Genomic DNA, 14,016 nt, shown 5'->3' with positions numbered 1-14,016 from the left:
GGCCGGGGGTTGGGGGCGTAGGCCAACGCGGCGAAATGTGAGGCAATGGCAACGCGCTGATAAATATAGAAAACACTGAGCGGCAACTATTTGCTACTCGACTATGTGCAAGTGCGTGCGTGTGAGTGGCGTGTACGCATGTGTGCGTGTGTGTATGTGTACATACGATCATTGATTGTGTCTTTACTCTTATCGAGCAAACGAAACAGTGTTAAAACTCTGTAGGTTCTCTCTTTGCGGTTGCCAGCAATGTGTTTGCGCTGGCGCTGGTGGATTTAGATGGTTTGTTTTTCGTATTCCTTTGCATTTTCTGTTCACAAAGTGCAAAAGAGTATATTCGCGACGGACTTGTAGGTTTTCAATTTATTCTCGTTTATATTCTTTATATTCTTTTTGTTGCCCGTGCAAATCAAGTTCATTTTTAATCATCGATAACTTAGTCTAATTTTCAGAATAATTCTCCGAGAATTGACCTCCGGGTCATACCTATACGTACATATATAATTATTAGACGTGTAGGCTTCAGTATGTACACACTTTTGTATGCCAACCTTTAGACCAGAAATAATAATAAAAATCAGACTGTAAAAACTGAAGTTATTGAATTTACCACTGTGAGGTGCTAAGGGAAGGGCAAAAAAAAGTGCACAGTCTAGTGCCAGTGTATGTATGTATGTGTATTTCTGTGTGTGTATATATAGTAGAAAGCACGCCAAGGATTTCAGGGTATCTGCTAGTCGGGCAATACCGCTTTTAGCTCTCTTTTTTGTTTTTATTTTGTAAGCAAATACGTATATGCCGCAAAAGGCACGTACTTTTGGTGCAGTACTCATGGGCGTTGAACATGGGCGTACATGCCCCCTTTCGCGCTCCGCACACTCTTTGAGTAGCAGCAGCCCCCAACCAAAGTGGGTATTGTTGATACAGCTGTGCAATGGAGCAAACACGCGAAAGAAGTAATTGTGGGGGACAATCACACTCGGGAATCCATTGACAAGCTGATAAGATTTGTAACTATATGTATGTGTGTGTTTGTGCATTAGCCCTATCTCGGGCAGTACTTTACGCCAGCAAACAAAGATGAGTCATGGGTCGAGCGCTGCCAACAACAGCAACATGCGATGACATAATTTCTGGCCAACATAGTCGATAATTCATCAACCCCTAGCGAGGAGACAGGACACAACTGAAGGACAACTGGAGCTGGATGAGAGCCATAAACAGTTTCCGCCATGCCAAATAAAATTAACATACAAAGTGTCTGTAAATTCACAAAGCAGCTGAGTGTGTGAATGGGTGGCTGTGTGGGTGGGTTGTTCGTGACTGTGTGTGTGTGTCTGTGTGTGTGAATTTTAATGAATGCTAAGTTAATAAACAACGGCGCATGCGTCACTGGAGCCTTAGCCAATCCTTTTATTCCTCTTATTCATATAAAGGCCAGCTGCTGAACTGACCCAATGATAAACCTCATGATAAACCGCATTGCTAGCAATAGGGCCACATAAATAATAGATTTGACACAATGGCGCCATTTGGCGGGCATGTAAAAGATATCAATCGTCCAACTGTAATTGTGTACAACAATAATCGAATGTGTCGGCCACCTTACCTGGGATTGCCCGCCTATCTGTCTGCCAGACCATCAATCAAAACACACAGCTACGGCAACGACAACAACGGCAACAACAAGTGCAACAACTACAACAACAATATTGGCCTGTCCACGCCTGTTGTGACCTGGATACCTGCTTAATTGCGAGGGTGAGACCTTGTCCTGGAGCTCGCTGCACTGGATACGCCTGGTAGTACAGTGAAGGCTCGCCGAACGAACAGCCGTATAATTTTTGTGTAGCCAACACTTTTACATCATTTTAACACGAAAAGAACCATCAAAATCTTTTTGAAAAATATTTTACGAATATTCGACTTAAAACTGTTAAAAAGAAATCTTTAAGAAATTTTAAATTGGCCTCTCATTTTAAATGAAAATATTGGAATATACCTATAATTGTATGAATATTCGTACATTTCTTTCTCTTATTTTTTAAATATTTTTAGCTTTTCTTTTTAAAGGAAATATAAGAACACAAAAGCAGAACAAACTCAAAGCGTCCACCCATGCGAGTTTTCAGTGTACTTTCTTTCGAAGAACAATTTTTCTGGCATTGGCAGTAATTCATTTTGAAATTATTGTATTGCGTGATTTCGTTGTTGACTCAAATCGAATATGAAAATGGCAACAAACGCGGTTTGTTGTGGTCTACTTTTTTGTCTGTAACCCAGGGACTGTAATTTCAGAAATTAAAAGCAAACGTAATGGTAGATACAAGTTATACAAGTTGGTTTTTTTGCTCTTTTCTGGTCTTACTCCAAATCCGTTCAAATTGATCGAAACTGTATCGTTAGTTGTTGCTTTTTTATTCCTTTACTAAGAATTTTCAAATAATTTTGTGTATTTCGAATTATTTTGCATTTTTGATCAGAAAACCAGAGTATCTCACAGTCAGTTGATTTACGAACTATAGTCAAGTGTTACTTAATAGTTATCCGTCTTTCAATGGTTGATGCCCATGCTGCGTGGATAAGTTAAGACACACCCAATGCGGTGAGTTTCAATTGAGGTGAGTTTATCAGAAATAATTTAGTGCAGTTTCAAACCGAATTATATTCAAAACATTTTGCACTGACTGATTAAACTTATATCTGTAGTTATCAGATGTAATTTAAGTGCAAGGTTTTTGGAAATTTAAACACAAAGTGTAAAAATATAGTTGGAAAATAGTTACAAACCACTTTTATTTACCATCCGTTTGAAATGAGGGACATGGACCTGGGAAAGACGGATAATATACGGTGTACATGTGTATGTATACCTAGTATATACATGTGTCATGACTATAGCTCGGTGTTAAACCGACATATCTTTTTGAACTAGCAAGAGTCTGTAGCATAGATTGGTATTAAAATTTGACTGCAATTTGGTAAAATTTACCAAATTAAGATATGCCATAATTCATCCGTGCGAAAGCCAATAGCTATTTTGATTGAAGAGCTGACCTTTTTCTACCTGAGATATTCCAATTTTATTATTAACTTTAAATAACCTTAAATTGGCTAAAAAGTCTGTCATAGGAAATATATGTGTTTTCCGACTTATGAAAATTTATAGAGTATATTGGGATCTTAATACTTTATACAAACCTGGCGACCACAAACATGACCAAGAGCATTATAGAACACATTTGAGTTCTGATTGGCACTTACAAAAACAAAAACAAAATATGTATATATATTGGGATACAAAAAATCAAAGCCCTTACAAATCTAGACAAATTTGATCAAAATCGTATTCCAACATTATTTAGAAGAGATATTAAAATTATACTTTTAAAAAAACTAAATAACTATAATTCGGATAAGTACGACGTTTAAATGAGCCTTTTCGATTCGTACCCTTTTACGCACTTTTGCAGAATATTATGTGCACTAATTTAATTTTGCCAGGAAAGCCAGTTGCGAAGCCATGTAGCCATCAATTAAGCCACCTTCTATATTCGTTTGATTCTTTCTCTTGTTCCGGTAGTATAAATCATTAATCCTTTTGTGTAACAAGCCACCACCAGCTCCCACCCACCCTCTAACCATGCCCCACCTCCTACCCACTACTCACATGATTATTCTAAATATTTATTACCGATTCCCACATGTCTTGTAATTACAAACGGCGCATGTAAATGAGCCGAGTCGAGCGGAAAAGTAAACCCGCCAGCCGCAGGATTAACCCCTTTTCGCACATGTGTGGCAAGGATTTTATGCATCGCTACCACAATTGCTTGTTCAAGAACTAGGAGTGCGTGTGTGTGCTTGTGGGAGATGGGGATGCCTCATGAAAAAGTTACAAAGTGAATCCAATAAATATGCGTAGCACACTTTTAATTAAACGCACGCTCACACCCCCCACTTGGAATTTGTCGCCTAGGGAAATGGGCGGGCGGTGCACAAAAGGATGTTTCACACACGGCGTCGGAGTGAGGAGCATAGTCAGAGTGGGAGTATAGCGAAGGCCTTTTAAGGTTGCTCTTAATCAGAAGAAGTCCACGCACATCAAAGTAGATGACAGCGTGAATTTAGGCTCGTATTAAAAGTTATCCTTATAATGACTTGTTGCTCTACAGGATTACTTTACAATTCATGTTTCAGCAAGTAAGCATCTTATACATATTCAAATGCGTTCAATTTAAACAATAATTTAATTAAATTTTTAAAAATGTTTACTGTTTTATTTAGTTGACGTTGCGTTCTTTCAGCTCATGTTAAAAAACAAAACGCATCTTCTGTACGACAGAATTTCTTGTTGAACTGAACCAGCGCGACGACGACGACATTGCCAGTGGAACACCTTTAGACATTCAGGTAGTTGTCTGGGAATTCGAAGGTAACATCGCGACCGGTAAGCTTCTTGTAGACCGATGTGAAGGTATCAACCTGAGGAGCACAAAATATAGAAATTAGTAACAATATTCTCTAGAGTAAAATATATATAATAAAATAAAAAACATTTGTCAGACGTTTCAACTTTTTGTTGCAACATGAATAGCTGCAGCAAAAGTGGGCTGAACAAGTCCGATTTATTTGCCGCCGATATAGGAAGTCCCGAGGCACCAGGCACAAAACGGTGCTCGGGAGGCAAATAGGCGGGAGCTTAAAACTGAGATTGGTATGCATGTGGCCGGCGGATAGTTATGTAGAAGCCTTGGTATCGATAGGCTCTACAACGTGGAGTAAGCTGGCTTGTTATTCACTTTGCGTTCTGTTTGACATCCTCTGATTAGAGGGATAAATTCAGGGAATAACACAAGAACGGTGCGTATATCGATATGGCTTGCATTTTAATGTGCATGTGAACAGTGGGTAGTTATGTAGAAGCCTTGGAATTGATAGGCTCTGCAACGTGGAGTAAACTGTTCTGGGGTTTAATATACGTTCTGTTTGACAATCGCTGAACGAGAATACAAATTCAGCGAATAACACAAGAACGGTGGGTATTATCGGAAAAATAGTTTTAAGAGGGGTCTTAAATAACTTAAGAATAGATGTGGCGAGTGGGTAGTTATGTAGAAGCCGAGGCATTCAAAGGCTCTACAATGTGGAGTAAACTGGCCTGGAGTTCGCTTTGCGTTCTGTTCGACAATCGCTGAACGAGAATAAAAATTCAGCGAATAACACAAGAACGGTAGTTTTAACAAAAATATAGCCAATATATGGAGATGTGGGCCCGCAAGGATGCGTAAATGGCGCACAATAACGAGTTATTGGCAAATTGCTATGCGTCCCCTTTGACAATCACGGCGCTTTGTGAACGTGCCGCAAATAACACGGGGACAGTGCAAAACTTAAATTAGATCCTATCCTAATCCTATGTCGCAGCAGCAGCTGGCGGCACTCACTTTGTGTTCGATGGTGGTCTGCTGGTTCTTGTCCAAGTGCACCTTTACCAGCTGAGAACCGTCGAGCTTGACGCGGACACGCTTGCCAACGATCTCGGCGGGGAAGACCAGATCCTCCAGAATGGCATCGTACACAGCCGTCAGGGTGCGCGAGCGTGGGCGCTTCTGTTTCAGCGGGTTGCGCGCCTTGCGCGTTGGCTTGGGCAGAATCTTGCGCTCGCCAATGACCACAACGTGCTTGCCAGAGAACTTCTTCTCCAGCTCGCGCACCAAAATGATCTGGATTTTCTGGAACACCTTCTGCTGTGGAATGGGCACGTAGATGATGACGGCCTGCGCACACAAAGACAAGGATTAGAACTGGCAACTGAGGGCTAAAACTATAGCTACGACTTACCTTCTTGCTGCCAAACTCAATCTCGCGTGCACGGGTTATGTGCAAATCGCGCAGGTAGGGCTTAAGGTCGCTGTTGGCCTCTAGCTCAACGAGCGCCTGGGCAATCGACTTCTCGAACTCATCGGGGTCCGCACCGCCGGGCTTGATAATTTTTGAGCCGATAGCCATCTGCAAATGATTGATAGCACGTTCAAAAAATGTGGCAGAGCTGCGAGAAAAACAATACACAACAACGCCGCCAAGCCAACTTTTCTCTCAACTCAGTCGTCTTTAACCTTTTTTGTAATCATTGAGCATCGACTTCGTTTCAATGGTTTTCACTTGGCAATTTGTACCACAATAATTGGCAGCATTTTGTTAACTCTGTTTGCCATTTATTTTTGGCTTTGCGTTGCATGTTGCACCGGTTTTTTAGCTTTTTCAAAGCGTTCATAGAAAATGTACACCAACCTTTGTCGACTATTTTGACAGGAAAGGAAGTCAACGATGTGACATTGAACTGTGCAAAACGTCATCGGCATGCAGGGTTGCTTTTCACGTGAAGTTGGCGGCAACTGCTCGTGTTGTACGCTTGCCGTTAGATGGCGCTAACGCACAGCTGAATGGGACAAATTTAAAATTTAAATTAAATTTGAAAAATGTTTAAACAGAAAAGTAAAAGTCTTATATGGTAATATTGAATTTAGACTAAAAAGGAGGGTTGTTAAAAAATAGCAATGCAACTAAATGTTGGTATTAAATAGTAAAATAATTGAAAAATTTATTTATTCTTGATTTTAATTGAATCACCTGTGCATACTTTTTTTCCTATTTTCTTGTTGGCTGTGGACAAACCAGCTGCAAATTGAATTTAAATGAAAATTTAATGTTATCACTATTTTGTAGCTGATGCTTTACTTAAGATAATTGCAGTTCTATTTACAATTTGTGGCCTATAAAAAAGTCCACAGACAATTCACGCTGTGCAGTGTCTGTGAGATGTTTGGGTACTAAATGAGGGAAAAACGGGGATATTAACTATCCAGCCAAATAATAACAGCTTTATTTGCATTCGAAGCACGAATAATAATGGACTCTTACATCATCTACAGCAAAATCATTGACTCAAGTCGAAGAACCCGGAATCTAAGGAACATTCTCAACCAGAACTCTAAATGAAATCGTACATGGTACTCTTCGTGTTTTGTCTCATCCTGCACATCAGCATGGGTTCTAAAGAAGTCGGTTTGTTTAAGAGGCATTTTACTGCTCTTTATGAAAAAGCGAAGCAACATACTGGGACTGGAATTAAGAATGTTAAGAAGGGGGCTAGAAAGGTTTCTAATGTTATGAGAATCACATAATACAAAGCAAAATCCAACTTGCAGTCTTACATATTAATTTTCAAGTCTTAAAGTCTTGCTTGGAATTTATGTCTTATTTAGACAATTATCAAAAAGACTTCTTTCGATGGACTTAATTGGAAAATACAAGGTGAATAGAGTATTGCGTAGTCGATTGCAGCCGACAAAAACTTGCTTAATTGTTTGCAAATTAAAAATGCTATGTAATAAACTAAACAGAAATATATAAAAGACTACATTAAAGTATATTTTTATAGGTATAAAAGTTAGATTTCTATTATTTTTGTTGCCTTATCATTAATTACATTTAATTGTTATTAATAAATAAATAAAACCGCATGCTTCAATGGGTTAGCCCCTGGCCGTGGCGGCCACATTCGCAGCCTGTTGGGCAATGCCCAATCCCTGGATGGTAGCATCCCGAGTGTGCTGGCCAACGCGTTCCTGTAAGGTTTATTCTCGTATAAGTAATTATTTATACAAACAATTTAATTGAAAGACTTACAAGTTTCTTGCCAATCTTCTTCAACCAACCAGCCTCGGATTGACCCAAACTGATGGTCAAGATGAGCGCAACGAAGATGAAGACCTTGTAGAAGTTCATATTGAGTTCTGGTATTGAATATTCCGTGGAATCTATGAGAATTTGAGCTGTTGCTGTGGTTCCAGATGCTGATAGACTGATGACTTATACGACCAGGCAGTGCCTCTTTTATAGCTCGTGCAATCCGAGCAGGCAACTCCCAGATGCTGATAAGCCTCGCAGCGCAAAAGCTCAGCAATTAATGGATGCGCGGGGGATTTTATTCGGCGAAAAAGAACACGGATCAAAAGCAAGTAAGGTGAGAGAGGTAAAGTAGGCAGTAAAAAATATAATCTATCATTTATTCATTAATCTCTATTTATTAAACTTTTTTTCCTGACAAACTGACTGACTGACAAACTGACCGACTGACTGACTTATTGGTGATCAACGTACAGCCCAAAGCGTAAGAATTAGGGGCTGAAATTTTCACTCTAGTTATCTTATGTGAAGAAGGTGCACGTTAAGACGGGGTTTCGGGAAATTTCACCCGCATGTGTGAAAAAATCGCGAAAAACCTTTGTTTTTTCTTTACTAACCGATCGGCCTCAAACTAAATTTCGAATGTCAGGAATTATTTGGTACGTTTTTGGGAGACAAATGCGGGTCAAAGGTTTTAAAAACTAAAAATTATTCTTCAGCTTCAAGATTCTCACCGCAATAATAACATGACTTAGATGCACTTAAAATATACTTTTAATAGAAGTAAGGATCAAGATGGGTAGATTTCAATTTTCCACGGGCGTGTACTTAGTGGAAAGGTAGTATCTAAAGTTTTTAGCACAAAACGTTCTACGGGCAAAGTCAGGCAAATTCGATAGTGACTGATGTAAAGAATGTTGTTAAGTATATGCAATTCTATAAAACTGTCAATTTGGAGTAATTTTTTTATTTTTTTGCAAGAAAAATAACAAGCTAAGCTAAGCTCTACTCGGGAGTGCCTGACTATAAGATACCCTGTGCTCGGCCCGAGCTTCCGTAACTAAGATTCAGAAATTAAAAAGAACTTCACATTTTTTGTGTATCTAGCTCTTTTCAGATATAATCAGAAAGCCTAGACTAGTTTTAAGAATATATATATTTTATGGAATTAAAAGAGATTTCTTTCGCCTGTTTCATACATTTACCCTTTCATATTCATTTTCATACCCTGAACCCATTGAAAATGGGTAAAAAGGGTATAATGTATTTGTATTTATATGTATGCAACAGGCAGAAGGAAGCGACTCCGACCCCATATATTCCTGATCAGCATCAATAGCCGAGTCGATTTAGCCATGTCCGTCTGTCTGTCCGTCCGTCTGACCGTATGTATAAACGCAAGGACATCAGAACCCATAAGAGCTAGAGACTTCAAATTAGCTGTAGGTCCTCCTAGTCCCTGCGCAGATCGGGTTTGTTTCCGATATTCGATAACTTGTCCCGTTTCCAAGTAATTGATAAAAATCGATATCGAAATCCTTTTTTTTTGGGCAATTTCGGTAAATAATATGAGCTAGGGTCACCTAACTTGTAGCTTCTAGAATAGTATATATATATCAAGTATCTTTCATTTTATACCTATCGCCGGTTGGAAGAAGAGGGTTTAGGGATCCCCTAGTCGGGAGCTCCTGACTATAACCTCTTACTTGTTAATTTTTGCAGAGTACAAAAATCCATTCTAAGCCCCGCCCAGATTTTAAACAACGCGCAACAAAGGTTTGCCATATAAGATGTAAAGCCAAAATGTTGGGTATTTCCGACATCTCTTAATTGGCCTGACAGATAGAATTGTCATATTAAATAGATTTGTCGGGTAACCACCAAACATGTTTGTCATGAAATAGACAACCAAGAAATTGCGTGAAATACAAATGTTTTTTACTACAAGTCAATTTACGAATGAAATGTTTCGCGGGTTTTTCTGCTTCAAAATGTGTGAATATGCCACTGACCCGATCGGGTTGATAATATGACAATTACGGATCGGTTTAGTAAGCAAACACCTAAAAAACGACCAGGTGTGGTTGTTATTCTTGTTATTAATGTTGTTGTTGTTGCTGTCGTTGTTGTTGTTTGTTTCTATTGCCATCGCATCTTATCAGCGTTTCTTCCCAGTTATCAGCTTGTTGCGTCAATTGGTCTACTCTGCTCTGGAGGTGCATGCTGTGAATCCCAGTGAATCGTTTTGCAGGCAGACTCTTCATAATAATGTGTTCATTAAAACTTATAAAAGAGAAAGAGAAAAAATGAAAATGATTTTGAAACTGATCGGACGGGAATCAAACATCTTTTATACAAATCGGACAAAACTTAAAATTCAACAAAAAAATCTTTGAAATGCATTTTCCACCGAAGGAGTTTTGATTTTTCGAAAAATATGAAACACGTCTCAAATGATTTTTCTTATAGATCTTTGGAAATAAATTTGAACACAAAAGGTCATCCACCATTTCCACCAAGGAGGAACGGATTTTCCTAAAAGTGTGAAACACCCCTCAAATTAATTTGAACAAAGATCTTTGAAAATAAGTTTTGAGGCCGATCGGATGGTAAACAAAAAAGTTACATACAAACGTTTTTGCGATTTTTGCACACTTGCGGGTGGAATTGCCCGAAATTCCGTCTTAACGTGCACCTACATCACATAAGGTAGCTACAGTGAAAATTTCAGTTTCCCAGCTCTTACGGTTTGGGCTGTGCGTTGATCACCAATCAGTCAGTCAGTCAGTCGGTCAGTCAGTCAGTCAGGACAAACAGTTTTATATATAGAGATTATATGTAAAATAAATATATATATATTTAAGTATAATAAGTAAATCAAGAAAGAAAATATTTTGTTCCACGAACAGTCTTTAATTAATAATGGCTTGGGATGAAACCAATAACGAATAAAAAAATATAATCAATCTCAATATTCAAAATTTGGGATTAAACCCAGTTCAAGAATCGAAGTTATCCAGGATAGAATATACTTTGGCTAATTTGGATACGATTTAAACATGAAATACGTGACATTTTATAACTAGTAAAGGAAAATATTGTGAACATTTTTATCTAGCTTTGAACCATTAACACAGTTCTAATGCAAGTTCATTTTTTGTAAAATAGCGGGAACTTATAGGTTACTATTCTACATTCATTAACTCAAGTAAATTATTTCATATTAAAAATAGTTGCTTTATTGATTATATACAAAAAAGAGAACATTTACTCGCTCGAGCCACTTTTGCGAAATATTGTGAATTTCAATGTAATTGCAACCAAATTTATCAAAGACAAAAAACCTAAATGTATGAATTTCTGTGATGCCAGATTTTAAAAATGAATTATTATTAATAATTCTTATTATTTATGGTAACAAAAAATACCCGTTTCTAATTACTTGCCAATAATAAACATATTTAAAAAACAACTAATTTTATTGAGAACGTGCTCAAAATTAACAAATAAAAATATTAAGCAAAAAAGTAAAAGCTTTCCGAAAAAATTGTCGATAAGCAATATAAAAACATTGAGGCTGGCTAGAAAAAGTAATGTTTAAGCGATTTTACCATTCATACTACTGTCTTTAGAATAAATACTTACAGTAGATGATAATAATAGATTTTCTATTTATTAATTTTGTGAGCTTTTTTTTGAGGAATTATTTTCGTAGCTACCTCCCCTATCCCCAAAAAAAATATAATTATGAATGCCATGAAACCAGGATTATAATAAAAATGTATATGTTTTGTGTTAAATACATTTAAAATTATATTTTTTACTTTAAAACACTACAACTATGTAAATAATTTTTTAATAAATAAATATGACTTGTCGATAAATTTAGCCTCTGGCCGTGGCGGCCACATTCGCAGCCTGTTGGGCAATGCCCAATCCCTGGATGGTGGCATCCCGAGTGTGCTGGCCAACGCGTTCCTGTAAGGGTTAATTTTTAATTGTAATTGTAATTGTTTGTACCAACAACTTAATTAAAAGACTTACAAGTTTCTTGCCAATCTTCTTCAACCAACCAGCCTCGGATTGACCCAAGCTGATGGCCAGGATGAGCGCAACGAAGATGAAGACCTTGTAGAAGTTCATATTGAGTTCTGGTATTGAATATTCCTTGGAATCTATGAGAATTTGAGCTGTTGCTGTGGTTGCAGATGCTGATAGACTGATGACTTATACGACCAGTCAGTACCTCTTTTATAGCTCATATAGCTCCCCGATGCTGATGAGCCCCGCAGCGCGAAAACTCAGCCATTGATGGATGCACGAGGGGATTTTGTTCGGCGAAAAAGTACACAGATCAAAGGCAAGTAAGGTGGGAGTCATTTAAAAAACTTTGTGACAATTTTTTTTAAATTGTGTAAACCTATAAAACTGTCGATTCTGAGTGAAACCCAAGAGATATGCCAAGCTCGGAGAGCCTCAGCGCCGAGCTGCCGTTTCCAACATCCAAAAATTACAAAAATCCAACTACATGGATAATTTTTTCAAGATATGGTAAGAAACCCAATACAAGATTGAAGAATATATATACTTTATGTAGTCTAAAAAGCTTTCTTCTGCCTTTTACTTAAGTTTGCATAAACCTATTATTTAAATATACTATATATATACCCTGTCATATCCAATTTGAATGGATGTAGACCATAAAAATCCATTCTAAGCCCCGCCCAGATTTTACACATCAAGCAACAAAGCTTCGCCAAATAAGAAGCAATGCCAAAATGTTGGGTATTTCCGACATCTCTTAATTAGCCCCACAGATAAAAATGTCATATGAAGTGGATTTGTCGGGTAACCACCAAACATGTTTGTCATGAAATAGACAACCAAGAAATTGTGTGAAATACAAATGTTTTTTACTACAAGTCAATTTATTAATGAAATCTTTCGCGAGTTTTTCTGCTTCCCGATTTCCGACTACAACTGTATTCAAAATGTGTGAATATGCCACTGACCCGATGGAGCTGATAATATGATCAGTTCAATGACGGACCAGGTGCTGTTGCTATTTTTGCTGTTAATGTTGTTTTTTTTTCCTCTGTTGCCATAACGCATTATCAGCGCTTCTTCACAGTTATCAGCTTGTTGCGTCGATTGCTCTACTCTGCTCTGGAGGTGCATGCTGTGAATCCCAGTGGATCGATTTGCGGGCAGACTCTTCAGCTGCACCAGCGCTTAAAACTGAAGTCAAGAGGGATTTTGCCAATTGAGTTGATGCCTGCGATTACAATCAATAGTGTGTTCATAACTTTGCATAATTATCATACCAACAGCAGGTTTTGGGTATGCAAATCCTTGCCCTTTTAACCGCGTTGCTATCCAAATGAACACACCACTGAAGTTGCTAATCTGGAATGCGACTGGCATTTCAGGTTAAGTACTAGCGTTGGAGGCCCTAGTACAAAAACACGCAATCGGAATATTTCTGCTGTCAGAAAATAGAACCAGCGGTCCTACTTTCCCCAGAATCTCTGACTTCGAGGCATACCCTGTACACTGGACTCAAAATCGCTCAGCTAGTGGCGGCTGCGCTGTCCCCGTCCGGAGTAACTTGGTTCACTTCCCGCAATTGAGCATTGCTAGTCGTGTTCACCAATATTCGACTGTGAAAGACTCTACTGAGGCTGGTAACGTGGGCTTCACCCATGAGACGTGGACGCCAACCCTGTAGAACCGTTTATCTTCTTCGCCACAATGGTACATACTGCCTTACAGACGAAGGGCAAGCTGACACCTTCGTCAGGCAACTGAAGGAACGGTTTTCACCATTCGATTTGGCCTCCCCAGAAGAGCTCGAGCGTTGGAGAATCCGCTTCAGATGTCACCACCTATCGGGCCCATCCGCATGGAGGAGGTAATCAACGTCGTCAAAGTCCTTCCTGGGACTAAAGCTCCGGGCTATGATGGAATATGCCATATGGAGACGCCCCAGAGTCTCTCCTCGATAAAGCCTGAGGACCCAAACAGGCTTGGTGAAAAATCACCTAAGCCAACTGTGTTGTAACAAAAATGTATGCTGTTTTTGATCCAATACAATAAACATTTATAAAAAAATAATTATGATAAAACTTATAAGAGAGAAGAGTAAGTTCTGCTATCATAAACAAATAATATCAAATATTTGTAGTTATATGTATAAGATATAAATGTATAAATATATACCAATAAGGAATATTATCATCTCGAAATTCGAACTAATACTTGGCGTTCTCTGACGTAGCTAGTCGTGGGATCGATTTATACTCGAAAATTCTACATCAACTTCTT

General features: G+C 38.4%; 3 protein-coding genes and 4 non-coding genes across 7 annotated transcripts; all 7 read right to left on the bottom strand.

Annotated features, from left to right (window-relative positions):
- Positions 1 to 4,248: 4,248 nt before the first annotated feature.
- On the bottom strand, positions 4,249 to 6,446 carry RpS7 (ribosomal protein S7). The gene is made up of 4 exons (XM_064696841.1): positions 6,295 to 6,446; positions 5,845 to 6,012; positions 5,448 to 5,780; positions 4,249 to 4,485 (listed from the first exon to the last, which is right to left on the bottom strand). The coding sequence occupies exons 2-4, from the start codon at positions 6,010 to 6,012 to the stop codon at positions 4,402 to 4,404; spliced, it is 585 nt and encodes a 194-aa protein (XP_064552911.1). The 5' UTR covers positions 6,295 to 6,446; the 3' UTR covers positions 4,249 to 4,401.
- Positions 4,722 to 4,864, bottom strand: LOC135438800 (small nucleolar RNA psi18S-1377). Its single transcript, XR_010437936.1, has one exon. It is a non-coding gene; the product is annotated as a small nucleolar RNA psi18S-1377 (small nucleolar RNA).
- On the bottom strand, positions 4,897 to 5,039 carry LOC135438798 (small nucleolar RNA psi18S-1377). The gene has a single exon (XR_010437934.1). It is a non-coding gene; the product is annotated as a small nucleolar RNA psi18S-1377 (small nucleolar RNA).
- Positions 5,092 to 5,234, bottom strand: LOC135438799 (small nucleolar RNA psi18S-1377). The gene has a single exon (XR_010437935.1). It is a non-coding gene; the product is annotated as a small nucleolar RNA psi18S-1377 (small nucleolar RNA).
- Positions 5,247 to 5,385, bottom strand: LOC135438801 (small nucleolar RNA psi18S-1377). The gene has a single exon (XR_010437937.1). It is a non-coding gene; the product is annotated as a small nucleolar RNA psi18S-1377 (small nucleolar RNA).
- A 1,006-nt stretch (positions 6,447 to 7,452) lies between the features above and the next one.
- LOC135438450 (cecropin-2-like) lies at positions 7,453 to 7,858 on the bottom strand. The gene is made up of 2 exons (XM_064696778.1): positions 7,693 to 7,858; positions 7,453 to 7,631 (listed from the first exon to the last, which is right to left on the bottom strand). Exons 1-2 carry the CDS (start codon positions 7,789 to 7,791, stop codon positions 7,539 to 7,541), a joined length of 192 nt encoding a protein of 63 aa, XP_064552848.1. The 5' UTR covers positions 7,792 to 7,858; the 3' UTR covers positions 7,453 to 7,538.
- Positions 7,859 to 11,476: 3,618 nt separating this feature from the next.
- On the bottom strand, positions 11,477 to 11,902 carry LOC135438422 (cecropin-2). The gene is made up of 2 exons (XM_064696744.1): positions 11,737 to 11,902; positions 11,477 to 11,670 (listed from the first exon to the last, which is right to left on the bottom strand). Exons 1-2 carry the CDS (start codon positions 11,833 to 11,835, stop codon positions 11,578 to 11,580), a joined length of 192 nt encoding a protein of 63 aa, XP_064552814.1. The 5' UTR covers positions 11,836 to 11,902; the 3' UTR covers positions 11,477 to 11,577.
- Positions 11,903 to 14,016: the final 2,114 nt, after the last annotated feature.

Source organism: Drosophila montana, unplaced genomic scaffold, assembly GCF_035044405.1.
Source record: "Drosophila montana isolate Dmon_TW-CO22-7 unplaced genomic scaffold, ASM3504440v1 contig_3848_1, whole genome shotgun sequence".
Taxonomy (NCBI): Eukaryota; Metazoa; Arthropoda; class Insecta; order Diptera; family Drosophilidae; genus Drosophila; species Drosophila montana.
The sequence above is the reverse complement of the archived record's forward strand: the minus strand, read 5'-3'. Positions and strand labels throughout refer to the sequence as shown.

Bases quoted from the DNA above. Each gene is read 5' to 3' on its own strand.
- RpS7 (XM_064696841.1), bottom strand. From the start codon at position 6,012: ATGGCTATCGGCTCAAAAATTATCAAGCCCGGCGGTGCGGACCCCGAT. The intron at 5,781-5,844 runs GTAAGTCGTAGC...TTGTGTGCGCAG, and splicing joins TTGAGTTTGGCAGCAAGAAG to GCCGTCATCATCTACGTGCC. The intron at 4,486-5,447 runs GTGAGTGCCGCC...TGTGCTCCTCAG, and splicing joins AGACCACCATCGAACACAAA to GTTGATACCTTCACATCGGT.
- LOC135438450 (XM_064696778.1), bottom strand. From the start codon at position 7,791: ATGAACTTCTACAAGGTCTTCATCTTCGTTGCGCTCATCTTGACCATC. The intron at 7,632-7,692 runs GTAAGTCTTTCA...TAAACCTTACAG, and splicing joins AGAAGATTGGCAAGAAACTT to GAACGCGTTGGCCAGCACAC.
- LOC135438422 (XM_064696744.1), bottom strand. From the start codon at position 11,835: ATGAACTTCTACAAGGTCTTCATCTTCGTTGCGCTCATCCTGGCCATC. The intron at 11,671-11,736 runs GTAAGTCTTTTA...TAACCCTTACAG, and splicing joins AGAAGATTGGCAAGAAACTT to GAACGCGTTGGCCAGCACAC.